Here is a 26,832-nt window from a genome sequence, read left to right on the forward strand (position 1 = left end):
TAGTTCTCGATAATAGTTCTTCTGAGTGTTAATTGTGTTATCCATCCACTGTGTGAAAACGCGCTTTACTTTAAAAAACCTACCCTTCCTATAGATAGCTGGTCAAACCAATTTGTCAGTCAGTAAGAACCAGGAAAACTATACTCATCCTTTTCTTTTGGGTGCTAGTACTAGTGTAAGACAAAGATAGTATGATTATCTCTGTCTATCGGCTCGATTCGGAAAATGAGTTAGATTTCTACTAGACTTCAACAAGTTACGATACGGATAATTTAAAGATATTTGTAAGATAGATATGTCAAATTTGACGTTTCCGCGATTCTAGAGGTCCTCTTGAACGATTTCGACAAGTTATGACTTAGATATCCAAGTCACATCTAGTCGATATCTAATGTAGATCTAGTTGATCTCTAAATCGTCTCAAGATCTTGTGATTATCTCGAAATCCGAATAGGCCTGTATGATTGAAATCTAATACCTACCTACCGAAAAAATTCTTTAAAAATTGTGTCGTTATCTGCCCCGCAAATGCATCTCGTAATACGTGCTAATACGTGCTCAACTGTTCAGCGCTCGAAATGCCACTCTAAATAGGATTCCGACCAGGCCGCGTAGCCAAGATGCCGATCGCTTACGCTCCGTAGCGATCGAAACGCAACTGTCACTGTCGCACTAATATGGAAGAGTGATAGAGAGACATAATGCTTTTCGTTGTCGAAGCGATAGCGATTGTAACCTTGGCTAGGCCGGCAGCACGCTTCATACTACAGTTGCTGGCCGCTAGGAGAGACGCACTGTCGTCCGGTACGCACGCGCTGAAATATTTCCGACTAACCATAGTGCACGATTTCAGTCGCAGTGAACTAAAAAAAAACTTTGATTAGTGTTTGACGTTTTGTTGTATTCTTGTGTATATAAAATCACGTAAGTAGTAATAAATAGCTTAAGTTTACAATAATTTATTATTTTATTCAAATTGTGCTTTAACATTTTATTCTAAATTATATCAACATCAATCTTGAGTCAAAATTAGCTTTATTCGTAGATTACTTAATTTTATTTTTCGGAATATTTAATATTGCTTATTTATTTTTACCGTTTCTATTAAGTATATGTATTGTGTCCAAATAATACTAACTTAAAATTCGACATCTGTTGCCAACAGGAAAACATACTTAGCAAGAACACACTTAAATACAATATTTTATAAATAATCATTAATCACTACACCTTATAAAACAAAGTCCTCCGCCGTGTCTATCTGTGTGTGTGTGTTTGTTCTCTAAAACTACTGAACGGATTTTCATGCGGCTTTCACCTATCCATAGAGTGATTTTTGAGGAAGGTTTAGGTGCATAGTTTGTTAACCCGTGCGAAGCCGGGGCGGGTCGCTAGTATGTATATATAATAGTCTACCATAACAAGTGTGTCACCAACCCAACTGATTACCACCGGCTGGTCGGCCTTGTACTGATAACACAAATTAGACATGATTGGAAATAAGGCCATTCATTTGTCACGTTTTCGAAATCGGCAAATCGGTTTAAATAAGCAGATACGTCTGCGAGGTTGCGGTTGCAAGTCCTGCCGGAAGCCGGAAGCGTAAATTTTTCAATTTTTTCCTTTAATATAAAATTTGTTTTATTACATTAGCTCTCTATGAAAATTTTAATGTGAGAAGTTGTTGTTTTGACGATCATGATATGAATTCTTGTAGATTGACATGCCTGCAATTTATAATGTAATCTGTATTATGAAATAAATAAATCTATCTATCTATCTAATGGATGGCCATATCATAAATAATAATTGATGGAGTTAGACCTAGAGAAAAGTCTGCAACGATTTTGATCACATTTTGATAGCACACGCAGTGCAAGTGTTATTTTAAACGTCAAACTTCTATGAAATTATTGACGTATAAATAATACTTGCACTGCGTATGCTATCAAAATCGTTGCAGACTTATCTTGGTCTTACTCTATTACGTAATTAATTCGCTTGAGAAATATTTCTTAGCTACTTCTGTTCTAGTATCGGACTTTTATTGAGTCAGGAGTGTTCATTTTGTAACAGGGAGATTTGTACAAAAAAAGTAGTACAGTCACCTGCAATAATATGTTACACAACGAAGGCCGCAAAAATATCTGACACGAACTTATTCGTAGAGCCATAAGAGCGTGTCACATATTTTTGCAGCCTTCGAAGAGTAACATATTATTGCAAGTGACTGTACAGTAAGGTAGATATTTATTTCTTAATACAAAAGTATGATATTTCGATATTTTAATTTAAAACCTTTCATATCTCAGAGACTTTTAAGATCTCATTAACTTTGTCTGGTATAATAACAAATAATTAAATTAAATTAAATTAAAACTAATGGAAGACCTAATACGAAAATGTAATTACCTGATACATCTTAATAACATTAACCAAAACCGGTCAAGTCAATAAGGATAACAAAAAACAATAATTCTTAATAAATGTGTATGGACGTAGGTACGTACTTGGCATTTACGGAAATCATAATAAATCAGCATTTAATAAATGTTTCTTTGTTCAAAAACACAAAGTTCAGGTGTTTTAATTAAGACTATATCAGTGTCACTACGGAGCTCCCACGGTCCAGGAGAGTTGCCCCACGCCCCACGCCACACCGCCGATAACATCGGCCCTCCGAGCCTTACGCCATTGTCAAACAAGACCTACTTTCTTATCAAACGTTTCCTAAATCATGCTAAATGTTTCCCAACCCATCAAATCGGGTTTTTATGGAATACGTTCAAGATCTTTCCAATTAATGATGAATACAATGATCTTGTCTCCTATAACACTTTAAACTCTCGCGTTTTGTACACATATTTAATTACACAAACGGGTCTACCGCGATATAATTTCATAACCACAAAATTAATAATAATTGTAATTTCCGTGACCACAGCTGGTGCAACTCAACTGAAACGTCGGAATTAAAGGTAAAAACAATGAAATTATATCGCGGTAGACCCGTTTGTGTAATTAAATATGATCTTGTCTCCTACCCAGAGAGAAAAAGTAGAGTCTAAAATGATTAGGTGTGTGTCACGCTTTTTACAGATTTAGTGACAAATATGTACCAGTACAAACTATTCATACTTATAACATTATGCATTACTCCTTTTATGAGCTCGGGTAGCCTATCTTGTGGTCTACGAGTTGATTTTGTCGCAATATCCACTAAACATTCTAAACAATTCTCTTTGTAGGTAGGTCTCTTTTGTCTTCTTAGGGATTACTCCCGCTGTTCCAACAGCCCTTTACCATCTGAACTAATGTATTATGCATCTTTGATTGCCTCACTGCCTAAGTACTGTAACAAACATCGTTGCACAATATCTCGCTAGAAGTATATCCGAGTAATATGTTATATATATAATATACACATCACAGTGACCAATAATATCATATTAGTAGACCTAATTGTATACCGATAACTACTTTGTATAATCTTAATAAAGCTTAAAATCGAATAGCAGATTTCGAGCAAGAGCCTAAACTGTTTACGGATACAACATTACATCACTTTATCTCACGCCTTCCATAATGCACGGGCATTACGAATGACGCTCTCAAACTGTAATATTTTTTTTTTAATTAGTCTTCGTAACCGTTGAGGTGATAATGGGTAGGTACCTCTAAAGTAACGTGACAGAAATCAATGGAAAGACAATCATTACAACAAGTATTTTGCAGTTTCAGCAATTACTAAATTACTACCTCAATTTCACGGAATTTGTTAACCTATGCAATTCATACTTACCTATTTATTATAGGTACATAATATATAATCGATCTTACACAGTTGTCGAGTTTTGATTAAATAAAAAGTACAAGTACTAAATATTAGAGTTTGTTTCCACATTGGAGCTTAGATTAGGTCACGGCCGACAATGGCTGGCTCTTGATTTCCTTGGACTTTCCGTATTCGATCATAGATTACGTCGCCAGCGACAAAGACCCGTCTTCTGACTAAATTGCCGGAGAAATCTTGGCGGCGATCCAATCTCGATCTAAGCTGGTACATACCTTTTCTACTCGATAGGTGACTATGATTTAAATAAATCTTAACTTTTCGTGTCCTAAAGTGGAGTTTAGTAGGATAGACCAATAATGTAAACATACCAATTTACCTTCACTTCTCCGTAATCCTGCACTTTTTTGGACAAACATAATTTTATCAACAGTTTATTATACTTAAATCTTTTATTTATATCAATTATTATTTAAAATATACGTTAATTTAATTAGTAATTTCGAAAACGAAAACAACCACCCGTCGTAAAACTTTTATACGTGTAATGGTAACAAAATCTGTGATAGGTACATATTTGTCTTTTCTATTGAACTCCACTTTAATCAATACAATTTACGCAGTTAAATAACAACAATATACGTACATAAAAATTTAATTAAAACACCAGGAAAATTTGCTCCTAGCTGCTATTCAACAGCTGAAACGAATGAAAATTAATTGAATGTTTGTTATCGGCATAGTTGTTTATGTCGTCACGGGGAGCGAATCAGCTGACAGGAAATTAGTTGTTAGATCGCGTAAAGGCCGAGCTGGATCTAAGTGCACTGCTGATTACAGGTCATGAACATGCATAATGGCCGTAATTTCTTACTGCATAACTGCATTCATTTAGCATAAATATATTAACGAAAAGTCCTGGTATGGGTACTAACCACCTACAATATATCTACTTCATGTTTACATACAATCTTCAAAACATACTTGCAAATACCTAGAGTTTTCCATTTTATTAGCTATAACCACGCTATAACATATGCCATAAACTACCTACTGCAATAATTAATCACGCATTTATTATAGTAAACTATGTGTGAGTGTGTGACACAAGAAATTAAAAGCATTTAAAATATGATTATGGAGAATTAAAATTTATTTATATTAAGAAATTAAAGTCAACAAGAGTATTATGCATTTTAATATTATCTCCAAAATATTTTTTTTTTCGACTTTTCGTAGATCCTTAATGTAAAACCCAAACAGACCAAACATGAAGAGAAATCCATGTTGGATCGATGAAGTAACCTAGCTAATTCATACATATACAGCGACTTAATTATATCTTCCTTTAATATCTTCCAGACCATAGGAAATCCTTATTCCAATAAATCAAACCGACTTTAGGACCGCCGCTATACAGGTCTGTGTACCAGGTACAGAATAAACCATGTATTTGATATTCCATTATAATAAAGTTTTCGTTTGCTTCTTGGTTTATTATGTAAGTATGTCTAAGAATTTTAAGACAATAATAATGATGAGGCGGTGAGTTGACGTGCGTGCGTGTCAACTGTATGAAATTACCGCGCCCTGCTCAGTGCTCACTCGCTCTGCTGGGCCTTTAAAGGAAGCTAGCTACGCATCGGTAACGTTAATACCGAAGTTACTATACCGAAATTTTCCACTCCCATCCAGATGGTGACGGATAGATAATGGCCGCTCCATCCTAAAGATATCTAGAGGATAGTGAACGTCCGCTTCTCCATACAAATGTAGGCCCCATTCGTCCCTAGATATTGACATTATGGAAAATATATTTTTATATCAACCTGACTGTGGTTAATATAAAAAACCGGCCAGTGCGAGTCGAGCTCGCGCACGAAGGGTTCCGTACCATTACGCAAAAAACGGCAAAAAAGTAGCATTTATTATATTCTGTTTTTAGTATTTGTTGTTATAGCGGCCACAGAAATACATCATCTGTGAAAATTTCAACTGCCTAGCTATCACGGTTCATGAGATACAATTAACCTGGTGACAGACAAACATACGGACAGACAGACAGACAGACGGACAGCGGAGTCTTAGTAATAGGGTCCCGTTATTACCCTTTGGATACGGAACCCTAAAAAGAAAAATGGGGACTATATTTCTATCAAGAAGCGGTCACGCGACTTTGTCCCCTTTCGACGATAAAAAAGACACGTTACTGAGGTTGGACGTAATTGCTAGTTTTTAAGTGGCTAAGGCCTCCTCAACGATGTTGTTCTAGCAATCAGCCTCGGTCACAACTTGGACATTAACCTTCGCATCATGACATGACCCTATAAACAACTATCGCAATAATCTGTAGGCGTATTAGACAAACTTGATATTGCACGTAATTGTCAACACAAGCTGACACACGTTAAGAAAGACGCAAAGTAAAATTAAAATAAATTCAAAACATAAAAATGGAGGTAAACGTAGTTATAGCAAACTGCGGCATCGCCCTAGTTTGGATTTGGGTCACTCCCGACGCGACGCTGCTCTGATTGCAGACACCACAGGATATGTGAGAGTTGTGTAATATGTGTGCCAGTTTAACATTAAACGTGTTAAATTAAATAAATTCTTACATATTTACACTAGTTAGTCGCCTAAAACAAAACTATTAATATAAACAGTATTTTCATCTATAGGTTTGTCAGTCAGCAGGTTAGCATACTTAATTAAGTTAACGGGTGAGTTAAGTTAGCGGAGTTAGTAATTAGTACATTGTGCAACATGGAGCGTAAGTTTAATATTGCAAACGAGAGTAAGTTAAATCGTGACGGCTTGCCGGAGCGATTTATAGACTCGAGTTTGCAATATTATTACGCCCTGAGTTACACATAATGTTTTTCATCACACTTGTGATACAAAAAATAAGTATAAAGACAAAAAACTGTTAATTATGGCACTAGAAACTTCATAACTCCCTAGGGAAAACGCTTTTTCTATAACTCCCGCTAAACCTGCGTACAATTCCACATTTACTGAGCGAGTGTGATGAAATAGTTATTTGTTTTACAAGGGGGCAAAGTTGTTGTTTAACCGCTCGTGCTAATATTGATACCCGAGCAAGCGAAAGATTCCAAAATTGAACTACGAGGGTAGCGAGTGATTCGAAAAATGGAATCTTGAGTGTTGCGAGGGTTTCAAAGCACGAGGGTTAAACAAAATTTGCCCCCGAGTGAAACATAAAATTTTTCACATTAATAAAACACCACTAAACTACCCGAAATTAGTTTATAAAAATATTCGGGGTAGACAAAGAAATTGCAGCTACCCGTTAAAGTTTAATGCTAATTTCGGGTAGTTTAGTGGTGTTTTATTAATATCTCCGTTGACATTTGTTGGGACATCAGACTTTCCGTGACCACAGCTGGTGCAACCAGTGGCGTAGCTAGGGGGGGGCGGCGGGGGCGGCCCGCCCCGGGTGTCGCCCATTTGGGGGGTGACACCCGACCGTGAACATCAGTAGTGCCATCTATAAAAAATCGTAAAACTGTGGCAGATTGCACAACCGCCATTAAGGAAATAATATACAACATGCCCGCATGAGGAACCCGAGAGATTTTAACAGAATATTCCTGATCATATTTAAAGACTAAAATGTCCTATAAACTGTTTTGGAATTCGCTTAGCTTCATAGTCCAGTACCACCAGCATAGCAATGTACAAATCGCAGAACATTCCCAAAAAGCGGAAACGGTCTCGAAAATGTTCTCAGAACATTCCTGCAACATGGAAATTATTGTTCCGCCATCTTGGATTTTTTCAAAAAAAAAATTTGTTTGTCATAGGAATCTAGAGGCCTCTATCTCCCGCCATGCCAAATCTCAGCGCGCTCGGACCAACTTGAAAAAATAAAAAAAAAAGTCGGCCATTTTGTTTTCTTTTAATGCAGGTTGTTTTGTCTCGGGGCCCTCTATGACATTTGGTCGAGCACCCCCCACCTATCACGCACCGTTTAAAAGTTGCCATACAAAATAAAAGTGGCCAGTTTTCCCGCAATTGTAGCATTTATCCAAAAAAAAAATTTTCATAGGTATTTAGAGGACTCCGAGATTCCGTGACCAAAATTTCAGCGCGCTAGGACAAACTTGAAAAAATTAAAAAAAAAGTCGGCCATATTGAAAAAAACATGGCGGCGTCAAAAACTGCCAGGGTCCCTCTATGACATTTGGTCGAGCATCCCCCACCTAGGTCTGACCGTTTGGCCGGGCCGTTAGACATTTTTCTGACCGGAAGCGGTAGACCAAAAGTCGGAATTTTCTGGGGGTAAGGATACTACACCTAAACTATCGTGAATATTCATGGTATAAACTACGATAAATAAATAAATTCTCGTTCTCGAGAACATTCTCAAAAGTTACCAAAAAATTCTCATGTGGAAAGTTTCGCAGTTTTGGAAAGTTTTTTTTTTAATTATGTGATTATTTCTGTAATTGACAAAAAAAAAGTTAAAATTATTTTTGGGTGACAGTTTTACAAATTATAGCATTTACATTTTATGTACAAAAAATCGAAATACAATTTTATTTTGGCGAAATTGACGTAAATTCTTCTAGTATATTTTCCTTATTTTGGCCTCAGAAATGCATGGTTAAAGTCTCTCGGGGTTCCTGGTATGTAACAATAATATGTTGGCGCCTCGTAGGTTTTTTTATTCAGAAAGGTTTTTTTTTATTATGTGATTATTTCTGTAATTGAGAAGCTATGTCACTGTTTCTAATTGGGTGACTCTGGACTATTTGAAATTCATAGTGAAATGGGATTTTACAGAATCTCTTTCAAATCGCGCAAGTTAAGGGTGCCAGCACCCCTAATATATCTTTTGTCAGCGAAAGCTAATTAGAAGATTCAGCATTGCGTAACTGGAACATGCGTCAATGCTGAATTGCATTATTTAATTATAAATACTAGCTCTTAAGTCATTTTAAGTTAGAATAATCTTGATTGTAAGCTAAGTGGTTACTCTGTCAGTTTAAATAAATATATTTTTTTAAACTAAAGTCCTTGTCATTATCTTAATTGGCGCTGAGGACAGGATACCCGTCGTTTTCCTGACACGTTCAGAAGCCGATCAAATATCGCGAAAGTACCGTGCCGGACTACGTACGTTTCTACGTTTCAACGGGTAGCCGAACAAATAAATTTATTAAGAAATATCAAGAGGACCTGCCGCAGAAGAAACCAGTCAACCTAGCTGTTCCAGGAAGCTGTCCATCTGCAGCCGACCGGAAGCAATCCTGAGTATTCCAGACCATCTGTAAGGTGTCGTGAAAGCTGCCGGGAGGAATGTGAGTCAATCTTTTTCATCATCCTTTCTGTTCCTTTTATACGTATCCTTACTTGTTTTAAATATATGTGTTATTAAGGATTAGAAAACGCCGTAATAACATTATTAGGTTAATTTTTTTGTGTTATTAAGGATAATAAACGCCGCAATAACGCTAGTAGTTTAAAATATTGGGTATTGTATATTAAGGATAAAAACGCCATAATATCATTCCCAATTTAGAGTATCTTCGCGTATTAAGGATAACAAAACGCTATAATAACGATATTATTTTAGAATATTAGGTATTCGTATTATTAAGAATAAAACAAAACCGTAACAACATTTATTTACAACGTCAGCGAAGGTATTAAAGTCCACGTTCAATTGACCTACTTCGGTATTTTGCAATCAGTTTATTTTAGCGTGTTTAAATTTTATTTGCATTTAAAATGGAAGGCCTTACTTTAATTCCTGAGAATGTAATTAAGATGATTCCGATTTTCCGAGGGGAAGTTAGGGAACTGGCGGTGTATATTAATAAATGTGAATATGTCATAAATAAATTTAGAGGAAGTGTCGAACAAAACGAATATTTATTTCATGTATTAACTAGTAGACTCGCGGGTCCCGCAGCCGTCTTAGTCGGAGAAAGGGACAACATTTGTACTTGGGCCGAACTTAAAACATTGCTAAAGGAACATTTTGGGGACCCCAGGACAGAGAAATGCCTCCTATTAGAAATGCAAGGCTTGAAAATAAATAAGGGCGAAAGTTACTTAGATTTCTGTCACAGAGTTCAACAGTTTAGAAGCATTTTGTTAGCTAAGGTCGCAGAAACCATTGAAGATGCCACAATACGAACCGCGAAACAGGAAATCTATACTAATACTTCCTTCGATGTTTTTCTTTATAATTTACCACAATATTTAGTTAAAATGATCCGTTTAAGAAATGTCAGCACACTAGAGGGTGCATTGAAAACCGTTCTAGAAGAAGAAAATTTCAACACCGTTTATAACATGAAAAACCCTTTTAGGAGTCCAGTAAATAATAGACAAAATCAAGGTAATGTTAGACAGAATCATAATGGTTATAATTATTCGCATAATACCGAGCCTCAAGATAGAACTCTTAACAATAATTTTAACCCCCCTAGACATAACTTTAGCCAGAGGCCACAGAGTAATTTAAATTCGTTTAACGGTTCACAGCAGATTAGAAGTAATAATAGACCACACAATAATTTTACTAATAATTCATCTAATATGCGTAATCAATGGCAACCAGTAACATCGCAAACGCAAAGTCAGCAACACGCAGGTTATTCACCACAGTCTTACACGGCGCAAAATCAAAACGTGCCGGCCCGTAATATGACGTCGGGTAATAATACTGATGTTACTATGAGGACAGCCAGTTCAAGACGTGTTAATTACATAGAAAATAATGACGCGGAACCAATATATCTTGAACCGAGTTACGAACCAACATATCCTGAGCCGAGTTTCGAATCAACCCCGGGTCCAAGCACCGAAGTCAGAAATTTTTTCCTGGCGGCCTCGAACAGAGGACTAGAATAGTATTAAATTATAGCCGAAAATTAAAACTTCCTCATATTGCAGTTCCTGAATTACAGGCTCTCTTTATGATTGACACAGGAAGCGAAAGGTCATTTATGAAACCGGAATTAGTTGAAAAATATTTTAGTAATTTTAAACACCAAGAAATTTTTGAAGTAGTAAGTACCCACGGCCGCAGTACACATGACACGGTCATTTATATTCAATTACCCAAAATTTTTAAAAGTGAAGAGCGTCATAAGTTTTATGTGTACGACGTTGATGATAGGTATGACGGCTTAATAGGTAGCGATTTATTGGATCAGTTACCTGCAAGCGTTAATTACAAAACTCGCATGCTGGAGACGGATTCAACGCAGATACCAATGCTGTATACTCCGCCTATTAAGGAGACTTTTGAATTGCCTCCTCGCAGTGAGTGTAGAGTTAAGTTACCAGTAACGTTATTAAATGGAGATGCGATTTTAGAATTTCAACAGCTCTCGGAAGGGATAAGAATGCCCGCCGCGCTGGTAAAATGTGTGAATGGATACGCATCCACCGTCATTCAAAATTGCACATCAAAAGGCATGACTTTAGTAGTCACAGCCCCGTTTAAAGTAGAACCATATTCGCGCGAAACAATTGTTAACGTAAATTTCACCGCGGACGCAACTTCAAATGATAGGTTGTTGTCTGAAAATCTCTCCAAATTGAGATTGGATGACTTGAATGAAGAAGAAAGAAAGGCGATTAGTCAGTTATGTGAGGAATATAAAGATATATTCTATTGTGAACACATTCCGTTATCATTCACTAATCAAGTTAAACATAAGATCCGTACTACAAATGAGGATCCTGTTTTTATTAGGGCACATAGGATGCCTCCTGTTCAAGCACAAGAAATAAAAAAGCAGGTAGATAAAATGCTGAAGGACAACGTCATTCAGGAGTCACATTCTCCTTGGAGTGCTCCAGTCCATTTAGTCCCAAAGAAGATGGACATGTCAGGTCAGCAAAAGTGGCGTATGGTGATCGACTATAGACGTCTTAATGACATCACAGTCGACGATAAATACCCTCTACCAAACATAAACGACTTATTCGATATGTTGGGTAAAAGCACATACTTCACAACACTAGACCTGGCCAGCGGATACCATCAAATAGAAGTCGATGATGCTGATAAACCTAAAACCGGTTTCAGCACCGGATTCGGGCACTATGAATTTAATCGTATGCCGTTTGGACTTAAGACAGCACCTGCAACCTTTCAGAGAGCAATGGACAACGTCCTAAGAGGTCTACAAGGAATACACTGTCTGGTATACCTCGACGACGTAATAATATTTTCTAAAAGTCTACAAGATCACGTCCAAAAACTTAAGGCTGTATTCGATAGATTCAGGGAAACTAATCTTAAAGTACAGCTAGATAAGTCCCATTTCCTCAGAAAGGAAGTCCTCTACCTTGGACATACCATAACGAGCGAAGGGCTAAAACCAAATGACGATAAGATAAAAGCAGTTCTTAATTATCCCATACCTAAAACCACGAGTGATATTAAAAGCTTCTTAGGTTTGATAGGTTACTATAGAAAGTTTATAAAAGATTTTGCAAAAATAACTAGACCCATGACAGCATGTCTGAAGAAAGGAAGAAAGGTAATTTTAGATGATGAGTATAAAGAAAGTTTCGAACTTTGCAAGAAAATTTTAACCAATGCACCATTATTACAGTTTCCAGATTTTAAAAAACCTTTTATCTTGACTACAGATGCGTCAAATTACGCGATAGGAGCGGTTCTATCACAAGGACCAATAGGGTCAGATAAGCCAGTTGCCTATTTTAGTAAAACTTTAAGTGACACTCAAGTAAGATATAGTACAATTGAGAAAGAACTACTTGCTGTTTTAGAAGGAGTTAAGCATTTTAGACCGTACCTATATGGCAATAAATTTTTCATTTATACAGACCATCGTCCACTCGCTTGGCTGTACTCCCTCAAGGAACCCAATAGTAAACTTACAAGATGGCGTTTAAGGTTACAGGAATATGATTTTGAGATATATTATAAAAAAGGGAACCAGAATACAAACGCAGACGCAATGTCTCGTATAAGACTAAATATGACAAACGACGACAATGAGTCAATGGTAGTTAATGTAGATGAAAAAGAAAATAAGTTACAGAAGTACGTACAGTCACTAACAGATCAAATTGCAGAGTTAAGTAGACCAGAATCAGAACCAGAAATGGAAGTGGTAGAAATCTCTGATTCAGATGACGGAGCTACAGCTCATTCCATCTCTAACAGGGAACACGAAGGTATCCCAATATTAAATGAAGCTATAGATTTAAAACCAAAACAAATATTAGTATATACATGGTTCAAAGACGACATTAGCGTTAAAGATTTATCAAACAAAAAACAAAAGATCTTGGAAGTACATATGCCAATAAATAACGTACAATTAGTAAACAAATTTTTAAAAGAGTATGTAGACCTTAAAAATAAATATTTTATCTATTTCGAATCACCAGAATTTAGAAAAACTTTCAGTAATGTCGTAACGCAACTTTATAAAAAAGGTACACAAAATTTAATCGAATGCACAGAAAGAATCATAACATTAACAGATGAAAATGACATAAAACAAATAGTCATAAAATATCACGAGGGCAAAACATGCCATAGGGGCATTAATGAAACGCTAGCAAAACTTAAAAGAGATTATTGGTGGAGTAATATGAAAGATACCATTGCAGCTATAATTAATGCGTGTGAACAATGTCGTAAGATGAAATATGAAAGGAAACCCATGAAACCGTATATCCAATTAACACAGAGTCAGGAATCACCATTTCAGGAAATATTTATAGATCTTTTATTTATCGAAAGTAGATATTATTTAACAGCTGTAGACGCGTTTAGCAAGTTAGGCCAGGCAATAAGTATACCCAATCGAAGTACGCCGGAAGTAGTAAGAGCTTTGATTAAATATTTCAGTATGTACGGCGTTCCCAAAAAGATTAGCTGCGATTCGGGTACGGAATTTAACAATGAACTTATGAAAGAACTATTAAAATTATATAAAATAGAACTGCACATAGGAACTCCGAACAATCCTAATTCAATGGCCGTAGTAGAACGATTTCATTCTACAATAATCGAAATTTACCGTTTAGCGAAGTATGATAGAAGTGACCAAGATGCAGCATCAGTCATGACGTATGCCATAATGGCTTATAATAATTCAATACACAGTGCCACGACATTTACCCCTTTCGAATTAGTTTTTGGGCACACAGAATCAGGAAATACATTCGATACGGATAGAGAGCGAAATTTAATGCAGAAATTACTTATAGATCACAGAAAAAGGTTAAAGGTATTGTACGAATACGTGAGTGAGAAATTAGTTAATGATAAAATTAAAGTCAGGGACAAGAAAGGCGGTGAAGTACCACCAGAAATTAAAGAGGGTGATACCATTTACATGAAAGACACTAGAATCCGTAAGGCTAAAGAAAAACCTAGGTACGAAAAAGCCACAGTTATAGGTAAACCGGACAAAAACATAATTCCCGTACAAGTTAGAAAAAGAAATACTCGTGTAGCACTCAAAAATGTCAAACGACCTCCACAGGTGGCGAGTGATATTACTGATGGTCCTGGTACATCAGGGATGCAGTCTCAACACCCAAAACCTCGAACGGAATCCGGGGATAGCTCCAGTCAGGATGGGCACAGCTCTGATGAGGACTAGCTCCTGGAGCATTATTAAGACTATAGATTTAGAGTCAATAAGTTCACTATTAGAAATAAATTTAGATCAGTATAACAAGTTAAAACATATAATTGATAGTAATATAGATACAAGAAGAGAACTAATGGGTTTAGAAGTACAAATAAATTCATTTACTGAACTATCCCGAGATAGACTTTTACAGATCTTACCAACTGCAAGAACTAAAAGAGGTATTCTCAACCCGTTAGGATCCATAGTTAAGGTAATAACAGGTAATTTAGATAATAATGATGCTATTAGATTTGATGCGATAATAGAAAAGATGAAACATAAGGAAATATCAGTAGAGAATAAGGTAACATTACTCCAAAAGGCACTTGATAAACTAACAAACGTTTCGAGCGACATTAATTTTAACGTTAAACACTTGGGTTATAAAACCAAACAACTAGAGACAGTCCAAAAAGACGAGACAAAACTTTTCAATTTAATTTCCTTAATGAATAGCATGTATCAGATTCTAAATAACTTTCGCACTATTTACAATATTATACAAGAGATAGAAACAGCTATTGCTTTTAGTAAATTGTCAACCTTGCATCAATCCATAATAAACTCAACTGAATTCATTAAAGTCCTTTATGAAGTAGAAAAACATGCAACCTTAGTTTATCCCGTGTCAAAGGAAAATCTAGTTAAGATAGAACGTAGTATAGACCTTAAGTCATTTATTAGTCATAGTCGCTTAACTTTTATACTAGATATCCCATTAATTGAGAAAAACACATATATTTACTACAAAATTATACCTGTTCCAATTTACAACCCCGAAACCAAAAAGACACTTACCATTATTCCCAAATACCCCTACCTTATGATGAATAGATTGAAATTCCGACCCGTGGCAAGATACTGCGAGGAAATCGAAGAGGACAAACACATCTGCACGGACAACGATGTAGTACAACATCCAGCAGCAACATGCATAGAACAACTGATGTTACTTAAAGATAACATATCGAAATGCAACCAGCAAACCATCAAAACAGAAGACACCGTTATACAGAAGATTACATCTGACCATTGGCTTCTTTACACCAGAAAAAGAACAGTGATAACCGAAACATGCGGAGACGAGGTTTCGAAACACAATTTGGAGGGAACCTACATATTGACCCCAGCTAAATACTGTGAGACGCAGATAGAAGACATCATCATGAAAGCAGTAACTAACACTACAATTACCAACTACATTTTACCCCCTGTTGTACTGCCGGAACTGCAAGCAGAGATCCAGAAGAACGAGAACGAGGTAGATCTGCGAGGCGTGGACTTCAGCGACGTAAAAGACATTCTCAACAGCGTAAAATATAACAGTGAAAGTGATTACAGTGAGAGTTATATCATTAGTAATAGAGTCAGTGTCTGGACCATCGTTTTATATACCATTTTACTTGTAATAGTAACTATATACTTAACGTATAAACTACATTCTGTATTTTTCAGACGAAATTCTCTGAAGCCGACTTTGCCACCTTCAGATAATTTCTCTCTTAAGGAGGGAGGAGTTAAGGGTGCCAGCACCCCTAATATATCTTTTGTCAGCGAAAGCTAATTAGAAGATTCAGCATTGCGTAACTGGAACATGCGTCAATGCTGAATTGCATTATTTAATTATAAATACTAGCTCTTAAGTCATTTTAAGTTAGAATAATCTTGATTGTAAGCTAAGTGGTTACTCTGTCAGTTTAAATAAATATATTTTTTTAAACTAAAGTCCTTGTCATTATCTTAATTCGCACTTGGCAAAAAAAGTTTTTTTTTTAACGTAAATTATTTGTATATCTTTCACGGGACAATGATGACTCGGACCTTTGGGAGGCATGCGCGGAGCCCAAGCCAACATGTAGATGCCCTTATGACACTTATGAAATGTGCGTTACACCGAGCGGATGCTGTCCTTGCCCGTGTCATAGAAGGCGCGCAGAGGCAACACCCGCCAGGGTGTGGACTATTGAGAGTTCATGGAATCTAAAATGAAAGCGATGGAGTAAATTGTGAGCTATGGAATATTAAACGTAATTTTATAATTGTAAAATATTAAACATATTTTACAATTTTGATTGAATTTTGGGGTGACACCCACAATTTCCGCCCCGGGTGCCACCCATGCTAGCTACGCCACTGGGTGCAACTCAGCTGAAACGTCGGAATTAAAGGTAAAAACAATGAAATTATATCGACATTGCCCACAGGAGAGAAAACTAGTGTGTTCGCGCGAACTGTACATTTTTCTCTCCTGTGGGCAATAGTTAACAGCTTGTGGGCATGTAGGTAATAATTTTATCATAGTTCTCTAAATAGAAGGAGTACCTTTTCACGTGGATAATGGTTGAATAAGAAAATTAACCTTTATAGCCCTTAACTTTTGTGTATGTCTACAGGAAAGACGCGAACACAGATTTGTGTTTGACCCAAATTTGCATTTGATTACTCTGCCTCACATGTGAATTACTAATAGCAAAGTTGCACTTTGCTATCCGTTTTTGAAGTGCAAATTAAGCATTTCCTAAGGTTATATTAGAATAGTTTAGAATAGAATAGAATAGTTTTTTATTCGTAAACACACAGACAACAGACATACATTGAAAAAACATAGTGAAAAATAAAGTGTCACGAAATGGTCCCATCTCAGCATGTTGCTGGCGACTTCCAGCGCTGATCTTCCGATTAGACCATCAAGTGAGAAATAATCACGGAAGGTAACAGACAAAAAAATAAGTAAAGAAACATAAAATAAACCAAAAAATAGATTACACACATTTTACACAGCTAATACAATACATTACATATTATGCTCAGCAATGGCGCGCTTCGTATGGGTATTTTGAAAAGTTAGCCAGCAGAAGACCATTAACCAAGGCTGGTGAAATTCTGCTAAGTAAGTAGGTAATTGTTTCAGCAGAGCAGAAAAATAACACCGCCAAATTATCTGCACTAGAAATTATTTTTCTTTTTTCACGCATTATCCCGGCATTTTGCCACGGCGCAACAACTAATCCCAAGAATTGACACAGGCACAATACCTATATACCGCGTTAGTACCTAGTGAAGCTATCGGATGAATGTACAGTAAACTGCAGAGTTTCTGTGCAGCTTACTGTACCTTAGTGTATTGTTTTACTTAATTCATAAATGAAATATTAAAACAACCTGTGTTTGTACAAACATTTAGTAGCACCACCTACGCGACGACTCCATTGTTCAAGTCACGCTCGCCGCGGAAACGAAACTTGAATCCGTCTGTTGGTCACAACACTGGTCAGTGACCATACAACATGATTTATAGAACGTGGCATTTAGCGAATACGCGTTAAGTTCAATGCACGGGACAGGTACTGGTACTACCATGAGTGCACCACGTTTATAATGTAAGCCTTTGTTACATAGTACCATAAATTTGATTGACCCATCGATCCAATTTCGACTTTTGTATGGCATTGCCGCAACCAGGCAGTGTCACCATTATCTGCTCTATTGGTTATGTTATATTATTAGTAGGTAACTATACCTACTTACGTTCAACACACATGATGAAACATCACCCAAACACAAGTAAACATAGACAGATAAAATTATAATAATAATTCATTTGCGAAGTCTTGTAAAAAAACCGGACAAGTGCGAGTCGGACTCGCCCCCGAGGGTTCCGTACTTTTTAGTATTTGTTATAGCGGCAACAGCGAAATACATCATCTGTGAAAATTTTAACTGCCTAGCTATCACGGTTCATGAGATACAGCCTGGTGACAGACGGACGGACGGACGGACGGACAGCGGAGTCTTAGTAATAGGGTCCCGTTTTTACCCTTTGGGTACGGAACCCTAAAAATACTTGCACAATAGAAGATCTATTTTTGATAAATCGACATGTATTTACCTAGATATAAAAATCAGTTAACAGCCGATAACGTCACTGTTAATTTCAAGTGAGGTCGATACAGTTTCGACTTTTGTATAGTTACCTATATATATATGTAGTATTGCCGCAATCACTAAAATCGAATGCTGATGACCGTGTATCGGAGCGTAGCAAACTCTTGATACTGTCAATCAGCTAGCTTTAGTATTGTTGATTGCATAAGAGACTCTGAACTAAGGATGGTACTTCAACTGCTGACCAGCGCTTCGCCTCAGAGAGCCATAATAAAGTGACCTCGGAATACGTAGTAACTATGAAACACCAGGATCCACACTTATGCGCTCGGAGAACTATGTACACAGCCTTGTAATTTATGTTGTTATGGCACACGCATGTAGAGCCATAAACCACAAGTTCGATAACCCACAGTCCCACACTTAAAGTTTATGAACTAGAGCTTTCCAAGCTGGTGTGCAGCGGTATTACAGTAACATTTGCCATTTGCTACGGCTTCGCCTGCCGTCATGTAAATTACGGCGCGGCGTCAGTTGTTACCTGACAATAAAACTCTACCTAATTTAATACATATACAGTAACACTGTAAACTGCTGACACAAACGTGAAAATAATATTTCAGCGATCAAGTTATTATTACTATATATTTATAAATCTAAATTAAAATAAATTGTATCTGAATAGGACTCATTCTCATATTACATATTTTCTTTATTTTCAATATATATCCTACTATCTACCTACCTAATACTCGTACATAAGTACCAACATTCATTACAATTTTACTTTCTAGAATGACGTCGCCGGCCATCACGAAGTCGCCTGACAACCAGAAGGGAACCAAATCCCCGACAAACTCCGCGGGCGCCGCCGCCGCCGAGCGGCCGGCCTCGCGCGCCGAGTCGGCTTCCACCTCCGCCGCGCCACCACAGTCCGAGCCCTTCAGCTGGCTGCGAATCTTCAAACTGGCAGACCTTATGATGAAACAGGGCTGCTAGACAATACTACTGTAGTTTTTTTTTCCTTTCTAACGGGTTTACCGGGTGTAACTTATCATCGGGGAGAATAATTCAATTGATGCATCAATTCATTCCAGTGTATCAAAATAGTACCTACGGATTGGGTAACTGAAGTCAGGATATTAATAACTGTTCATCAATTAAATAGCAATAAATGTAGGAAGTAGGTATATCATTAGCACGAAGAGGTTCTCAGCTTCCATAAATATTAGAGCTTCTTTGTTAATGAATAATTAAATATCGTTACTTCCTTGGCTACGCAGACCGCACGCAATGATAGGTATAGGTACGATATACCTGCAATTAATGGATGTGTTTTAAGTACAAGGACTTTTTTGATTCATATGATGTGGCTAGTCCTTTTAGATGTAGGTTCATCGCGCAATTATGTAGCGTAGGCGGAAAATTAGTGTTTAATTATGTTAAACTTTATTGTCTTTCAATATTCTCGATATACCTATTAATGTTAGCTACTAAGTTAGCATTTATTTTTACCGCTAATTTTAACCTCGGGGGTATACTTGTAGCACATCAGAATTAATAATATAGAGTTGGTCTACTCATATCAAAATTATCTTAAACGGTTCACTACGTATTATTAAGTCGAATAGCTCGACATGTTTCCATCCATGTACGTGTACCACGCCGCGCCCTCGACCAGTGAAGGAGTCGTTGCTCCGTGAAGAGGATCCTCGCAAATTGGATCGAAACATGTCGAGATATTCGACTTAATAATACGTGAGTGACCCGTTTAAAATAATTTTAATATATTTGAGTCTCACGTCACGGGAGGGTTATAGTTAAAGTTGGTCTACTCTTTGGATTTAACTTTTGATTCTGCTCCTGTTATTAAAAATTGCTATTCATTTAATATGTATTATAGGATTTATACTTTATAGTGTAATAGAAAGAAAGGATTAGAGTCTGTGTACCTAAGCTTTCTTTGCACAGACTTAAGTGACGAGTGCGGAAGTGCCACTATGAACGTCATATTTGATGTTTATTGTGGCGTTTCCACACTCTGTCGCTGCCATATCAGTACAGAGTTAGCTTGGACTGACTGGAAGTTCTTTATTGACTATTGTGCTAAGTAATATTTATAAATTTATTTATATCATGTCAATAAATTATACCTACCACTGAAAAATGTTACGAAATCAATTGTTTACATTAGAATCGTATAAGGTCGTTCTAAATAAATTACTCGAAGTTGCTTGTTCTTTCTTCTACTCTGTCCCACCACGCATAATAAAGCCTGACCAGTAATATATGAATGTCGTAGTCAGATCGTATAATCCGCCGTATTACATTACGGCTAGCCGTTTTCAAAAACAGGGGCGTTTTGAAATGCGGCGGTTCGACGATTAGCCGGATTGTCATTGCGACACGTTCTTCAATAAGGCGGCCTACGTTTAGCCGCATCGTACTACTATTTTAGATTGTAGAGTGACCAGTTCTTTCGGTCGCCTACGTAACCGGAGTTTGACAAATGTTTGCAATTTAATTTATTTTTACCATGGTCCCACCGCTCTACATGTGTTTCTTTTCCAAAACATTTCCTTCACAACTTAAATAGACGGAGCCCCGCAAGCGGGGCTCCTATTTCTGGGCCGTTTGCCCATCGGGCATCTGAAGCTACCTAAGGAACCTAACCTACTTACCTACCTACGCTTTTTTCCCCAAAGTGTAATGTTTTCACGGACGTCTCACTAAATCAATAGGTAGGTAGGTTAGGTTCGTTAGGTAGCTTCAGATGCCCGAAGGGCAAACCGCTCAGAAATAGGAGCCCCGCGAAGCGGGGCTCCGTCTAGTTAAGTTGCGAAGGAAATGTTTTTTGTAAAGAAACAGTCCGACGAACTTCAGATTTGATGGACACCCCAGCGTTTGTCAGGCAGCGCCACGAGTGTTAAAAATGGGAACTAAAAACTGTCAAACCGGCGGCTAATGACTCGCTGTATTACATTACGGCTAGCCGTGTTGAAGAACGTATGGCGTCGAATACATTCCGGCGGATTCTCATTCAGCCGCATTCAATCCGGCTAATCGTTAAACCGCCGCATTTCAAATCGCCCCTGTTTTTGAAAACGCCCCTGTTTTTGAAAACGGCTAGCCGTAATGTAATACGGTGGATTATACGATCCGACTGCGACATGAATATTGTCAAGAGGGCGCTGTTATTCTCATGTATAAGGTGACAGTTCAGTTTAGTATGAAAAATTTACTCACAATGTAATTCCGCAATATGGCGCGTGATCATATATTACAGTGGGCGCAGCACGGTTCCATTTTTATCGTCTATCACTATGCGCGTCCCTTTCGCACTTACATACTTGTTAGAACGTGACAGGCATGGTGACAAGGGATAAAAACGCGACCGTGCTACGCCACCTGCGGGCTCAGCACGGTTCCATTTTTATCGACTATCACTATGAGCGTCCCTTTCGCACTTACATACTTGTTAGAACGTGACAGGCATGGTGACAAGGGATAAAAATGCGACCGTGCTAAGCCGCCTGCGGGCTCAGCACGGTTCCATTTTTATCGACTATCACTATGCGCGTCCCTTTCGCACTTACGCACTTGTTAGAACGTGACAGGCATGGTGACAAGGGATAAAAACGCGACCGTGCTAAGCCGCCTGGTCAGGCTTTAGTAAAATAGATAACAGCCGTAAGGCGCGAATTCTTCACGCAACAAATTGCGCCATTGGAAAACCCTTCAATTTGCAGAAGGGTTTTCCAATGGCAAAGTATATAGTGTCGTATCTAATTTTAAAAAACATCGGTCAAACTGAGCTCGATTAACTCGCGCACCGAGGGTTCCGTACAAACTTTCAATTTTCTCATGTAACTACAATTACGAGACTTAACCTTTTCGACACCGTGTCAAACACAAAAGCGGTTACGCGGACGCCACGTCACCGAAGTGTCACAACTGAAAATGAACTTTATGCATATGCACGTAGGTCTTATGTTGCTCTGTGGTCTGTGACCGATTAATCAGTCTTTGGCCTTGAACCTGCGGTGCGGATATATCGGTCATTGGCGTCCAAAAGGTTAACCAGAAGTATACTAAGCGTAATTGTGTACAGCGCCATCTATCGGCAAATTGGCTAACTAATTTGCGCGACTTTTATAAACTGTATGATGGTTTTCCACGGATATTTTTTTATCATGTGAACCGATTTCTACAATTTTTGTTTTATTTGAAACAAGGACGTCAACAAACTTTAATAATAAACATCAATTAGTATTCGTGCCCCGAGCTAACACAGGTATGAAGGTATGAGTATTACCAGTATACATATTTATGACCAGTACCTGTTTGTGTGTGTAAAAATGGCGAGGGATTTTGCTCAGTGCAGTGATCCTTCAGCAGTGGCGGATTTGCACTAAAGCCCAGTAGGCCCAGGCCTAGGGCGACAAGATATTAGGGGCGGCAAATTGTGGCAAAATTCGCTGATGCTGATGTTAACAAGAAATAACTCAAAATGTAGTCAATCTGATAGGTGCTGAGAAAGGAAAGGGGCGGCTACAGGGCCTGGGGCCTAGGGCGGGAAAGACTGCAAATCCGCCAATACACTGTCCTTGTGTTGTAAAAGTGTGACTTGCCTTATAAAACGCCCCCGAAATTAATGATGAGCGCTCAAGATAGCTCAAAGTTAGCGCAGATTGCGCGCAATCGTTTCCTGGTAGTAGTAGGTATTTAAATATCACTAGGTACAGGCATACAGGTAACTTTTTAAGATGACCGAATTGAAGGTTAGTGACATTCGGACACCTTAAAAAATTCCAACTTCGTTTATAAAATAAAAACACTTCGTTTATGTAATATTTTTGTAATAGTATTGGTAGGTAGGAGGTACATAACACGCAGGAGTCTGGGTTGTTTGGATAAAGGGAAGTAAGATACAATACTATTTTCAATATGTACAAAATATACAATTACTCCTAATTCCTAGCATTTTAAACCTATAATATAATTATGATCACAATATTTTTATATCCTTAGCTCTGCTATAATGTAAACCGATACGGGGCGGGAGCGGAGGCGTCTGGATGCGGCTGCTGCGATACAACAATCTTACTCTCTCACTTTCACTTTTGCTGCACGCTTGAGATCAAATGTTAATTTTACAAATATTTAAACTCTATATCTCACACAAGGGCGGCAGCCGCCGCCACAGGCCGCGCCCGGCGCCCGCGCGAGCGGCCGCCGCCAGCGCCGCCGTCGGCTGCGCCGGCCGCTCGGCCAACGAGGGAATAATCTACTAACGAAACCATATTATACTTCTCACATTACCATACATACACATACATTACTTAAGTCTGCATTAGCTTACTGAACGACACTGTTAAACCGAACTATGAAAACGGTCGATCAGTGGAGCGTAGTGAATTTAAGAAAGTATTAAATATTAATAATTGACATTTTTCAGTAGCATAAATTAAGGATGCAGTTATATATTGGGCAGACTGAAATCTAGGGTTGAGTGGATATATTATATAGGTAGGTACTCATCATCCGCTGCAGATATTATGTTATTAACATAACTACATCCTTGTTAAACAAGGAAAATGAGTAAATACCAATTTTACGATAATCAATAAATATTTCTTTCATAATTCTCATTTGTTACCTATCTCATAATTTTCAATATGAAGCCTAAATACTGTATCTAAGTTTTATGAAGACTTATTTACATTGATTTCCTTTATAAGGACTTCAAGTTGGAATAAATATAGAGTTTACATCATTGGGTGTCTGTATGCTAATAAAATTATATTTTTAAAATTAATGGACGAAGTGATGAGTTCGTTAGTGTTCCTCCTAGCTAATTCGAGAACTGTTTGCGACGGAAACATGACAAACAAATATGTCGTTCATACATTCTACGGTTTCATATCTTAAAAATAATATTCATATTATTACCTGTGCTATTACTTTCTATTTTTATTACACATACAAAATTACCATACATAAAATATTTTGTACTTTTGACGTACGACTGCTCAGTCGAACCATTATCTAACTATACAATGTATGCGAGATGCCGATGAGTTTGTTACCATGAACCAAGAGGGCAGGAGGCGTAATGCGTGCAATTCGATTCGCTAGTATACACAATGCAGACGAAACGTATGAGAAGTACAATATTGTTAGTTTTAGCAGTCAACACGTTACAAGGGAAACAGAAAAGAATCGGCTAAGAAGCATTACAGTAACCGCGGCGGTTGTGAACGTGATTGTTTGGAACTGCGGTGGTGTGATGGGAATGGCTCGCGACACATGTTACAGTGGCAGCAAGACGACGACCATAAGGCAGCGGGGCGCCGACAAAAGAGCAGTTAATAATAAAAATACATGATAGTCAACAACATTAATAAAGTCACGTACTAAAATCATCTAGTCTCAATAACAGTTCACATAGAAAAATACATATCTAAAAAGAAAAATAAACATCAAAAATGTAATTTAATTTAAATCATTTAATACTTCGATGTAAGAAATAATACATTCTTGATTTAATATATCATTTGTCACATCAAAACGAACTAAACATATGATTACAATCAGATTACCAAACCGTTCGGCGAATGCCACACTTACGCCTCCGATGTTTGAGAAAAACGATAATTCGAGACGAGCGGGGAATGGGTGCGCGAGTTAGGGCGGCCGGCGGCGGCGTGCGCTTCAGGCGACCACAACCAACGGAAATAATCCTCGTCACGCAGCCGCCTTAACATGCTACACACGGCGGCAAAAGGAGTGAAGACGCTCCGCCTTCTACTCCTGTCACCGCGGGTCACCCCGCTCGCAGTGGCCGGCGTGGCATTCGGGTAACGGTTGAGTAGTGACCGGTCTCTTGTCAGGCGCCCCTCGTGCCGCACACGTGGGGGTGTGGGGACACGGGTGAGGATGGGCACGGTGCGGGCGTGCCGTGGGACCGCACGACACGCACGCCGTGATGTTTCACTGCTCTTCATTTTCCATAAGACTACCTAAAGTCTACGTTAAAAAGTCAGAATCACAGTTTATTTTCCATGTGTATTTTTATCCCTTACTTTTTAATATACTTCTCGACTAATATTTTTACAAATAAACAGTATTCACTCGAATGATGAGTTTTCCTTTACCTACCGTTATCTAAGCGAATAAATCGAATTTTAGTACGAATAGATTCGGTATTTACAGAATTTAAGTTACTTTAGACCTAGTCGCTTAAAACAAAATAACAATATACACTAACAATAAAAAAATGCTCGATAGATTGCCACTCATCTAACAGAACCCAAAACTAAAATATATTTTTATCAACCGACTTGAGGGGCATTTATTTATCTTATTTTTTATATAAATTTAAACTCCGAATAACGTCGAACCCAGTCGACCATAACAAAAGTATTTTACAAATAAGCTAATTCTTAAATCTAGCACTTAAATAAGTGACGGCGGCTTACCTATTTATGTGAGAGTTCGTTTACACAGGGCGAAGCCATCGCAGCGGCCCCGCCGTAACAATAAATAAACTAACGTTACATCACTACAACGATAGTTCAGCTTCATAGAGGTATTAAGACTCAATTCCTACGAACATTTATCATTCCGTCCACTATTAAAAAGCTTCCACGTCGGTCTCTTAACGGTCTCTACCAGGTCAGTCGCTAACTAAGATAAAAAATAAAGTTAAGAAAGTTTCACAACCTGGCCGTATTTACAATGCGTTATTATTAATCATCTAATCGGCGCATTAGTCTCATTTCTGATTATAGGATTCCGGTTTAGTAAACGGCAATCATCATATTCGGGGTGGTACGTCAATCCGGGGATCGCCTGGGCCGCGGACTAGGAGGGAGAAGGCACCGGTCCGCGGCTCGGTCGCTGATCGGGGCTAGCCCGCGCGGGCCACTCACGGCGCGGTGGCGATGACGATGAGCAGGTGCGCGATGTCGGCCACGCGGTGCATGAGGTCGGGCGCGATGCGGTTCAGGTTCTCGTTGGCGAAGTCGCACGACGGGAAGATGTGCACCGTGTACATGGCCTGTCACAAACGATGCATTGTTTATATCCCCTCCGTAGAAAGACTTTTTGGTTTATCGTGCACGAACCGACTATATTGCCTCAGAAGACCCATGAAACATTTCTACAGGCGATTCGAAAATTATTTTACAGTAAATAATATATGGTGCTACTCTCCGTGCCTATGTCAAAAGTTTAAAGAGTAAACGTGTCGTAAGTAGTCATAAAATACATATTTAACCGTGTTTAATTAGATTTGACGTGTAATGTTTTACAGTTACTATTTTCCTCGCGTTGGTACGGTGAAAAAAAATATGAAATGTTTTAATTACTGGATTACAGCATCTAAAGTAATTTCAAAATTAGTAATTAGTCTTTATTTGCGTTCCTCTAAATTTGTCCATGAGTGTATGTTATCGAGTAGTGTTTGCGTCAAGTGCGGGC

The 26,832-nt window shown here is 38.0% G+C and overlaps 1 protein-coding gene and 1 long non-coding RNA gene across 7 annotated transcripts in view; one reads left to right on the top strand and one right to left on the bottom strand.

The window, feature by feature from the left end:
• The first annotated feature begins 756 nt into the window (after positions 1 to 756).
• On the top strand, positions 757 to 20,581 carry LOC134797635 (uncharacterized). The gene is made up of 2 exons (XR_010145102.1): positions 757 to 924; positions 19,143 to 20,581. It is a non-coding gene; the product is annotated as an uncharacterized LOC134797635 (long non-coding RNA).
• Positions 20,582 to 23,190: 2,609 nt separating this feature from the next.
• Positions 23,191 to 26,832, bottom strand: part of LOC134797623 (protein split ends) — a 125,019-nt gene continuing 121,377 nt past the window's right edge. For all 6 annotated transcript variants that reach the window (XM_063769944.1, XM_063769941.1, XM_063769943.1 and 3 more), the window contains one exon: positions 23,191 to 26,410. In XM_063769944.1, the coding sequence (XP_063626014.1) occupies positions 26,279 to 26,410 (132 nt within the window). In that variant the 3' untranslated portion in view covers positions 23,191 to 26,278. The remainder of the gene's footprint in view (positions 26,411 to 26,832) is intronic.

This window comes from Cydia splendana, chromosome 15 (assembly GCF_910591565.1).
Source record: "Cydia splendana chromosome 15, ilCydSple1.2, whole genome shotgun sequence".
In the NCBI taxonomy this organism is placed as follows: domain Eukaryota; kingdom Metazoa; phylum Arthropoda; class Insecta; order Lepidoptera; family Tortricidae; genus Cydia; species Cydia splendana.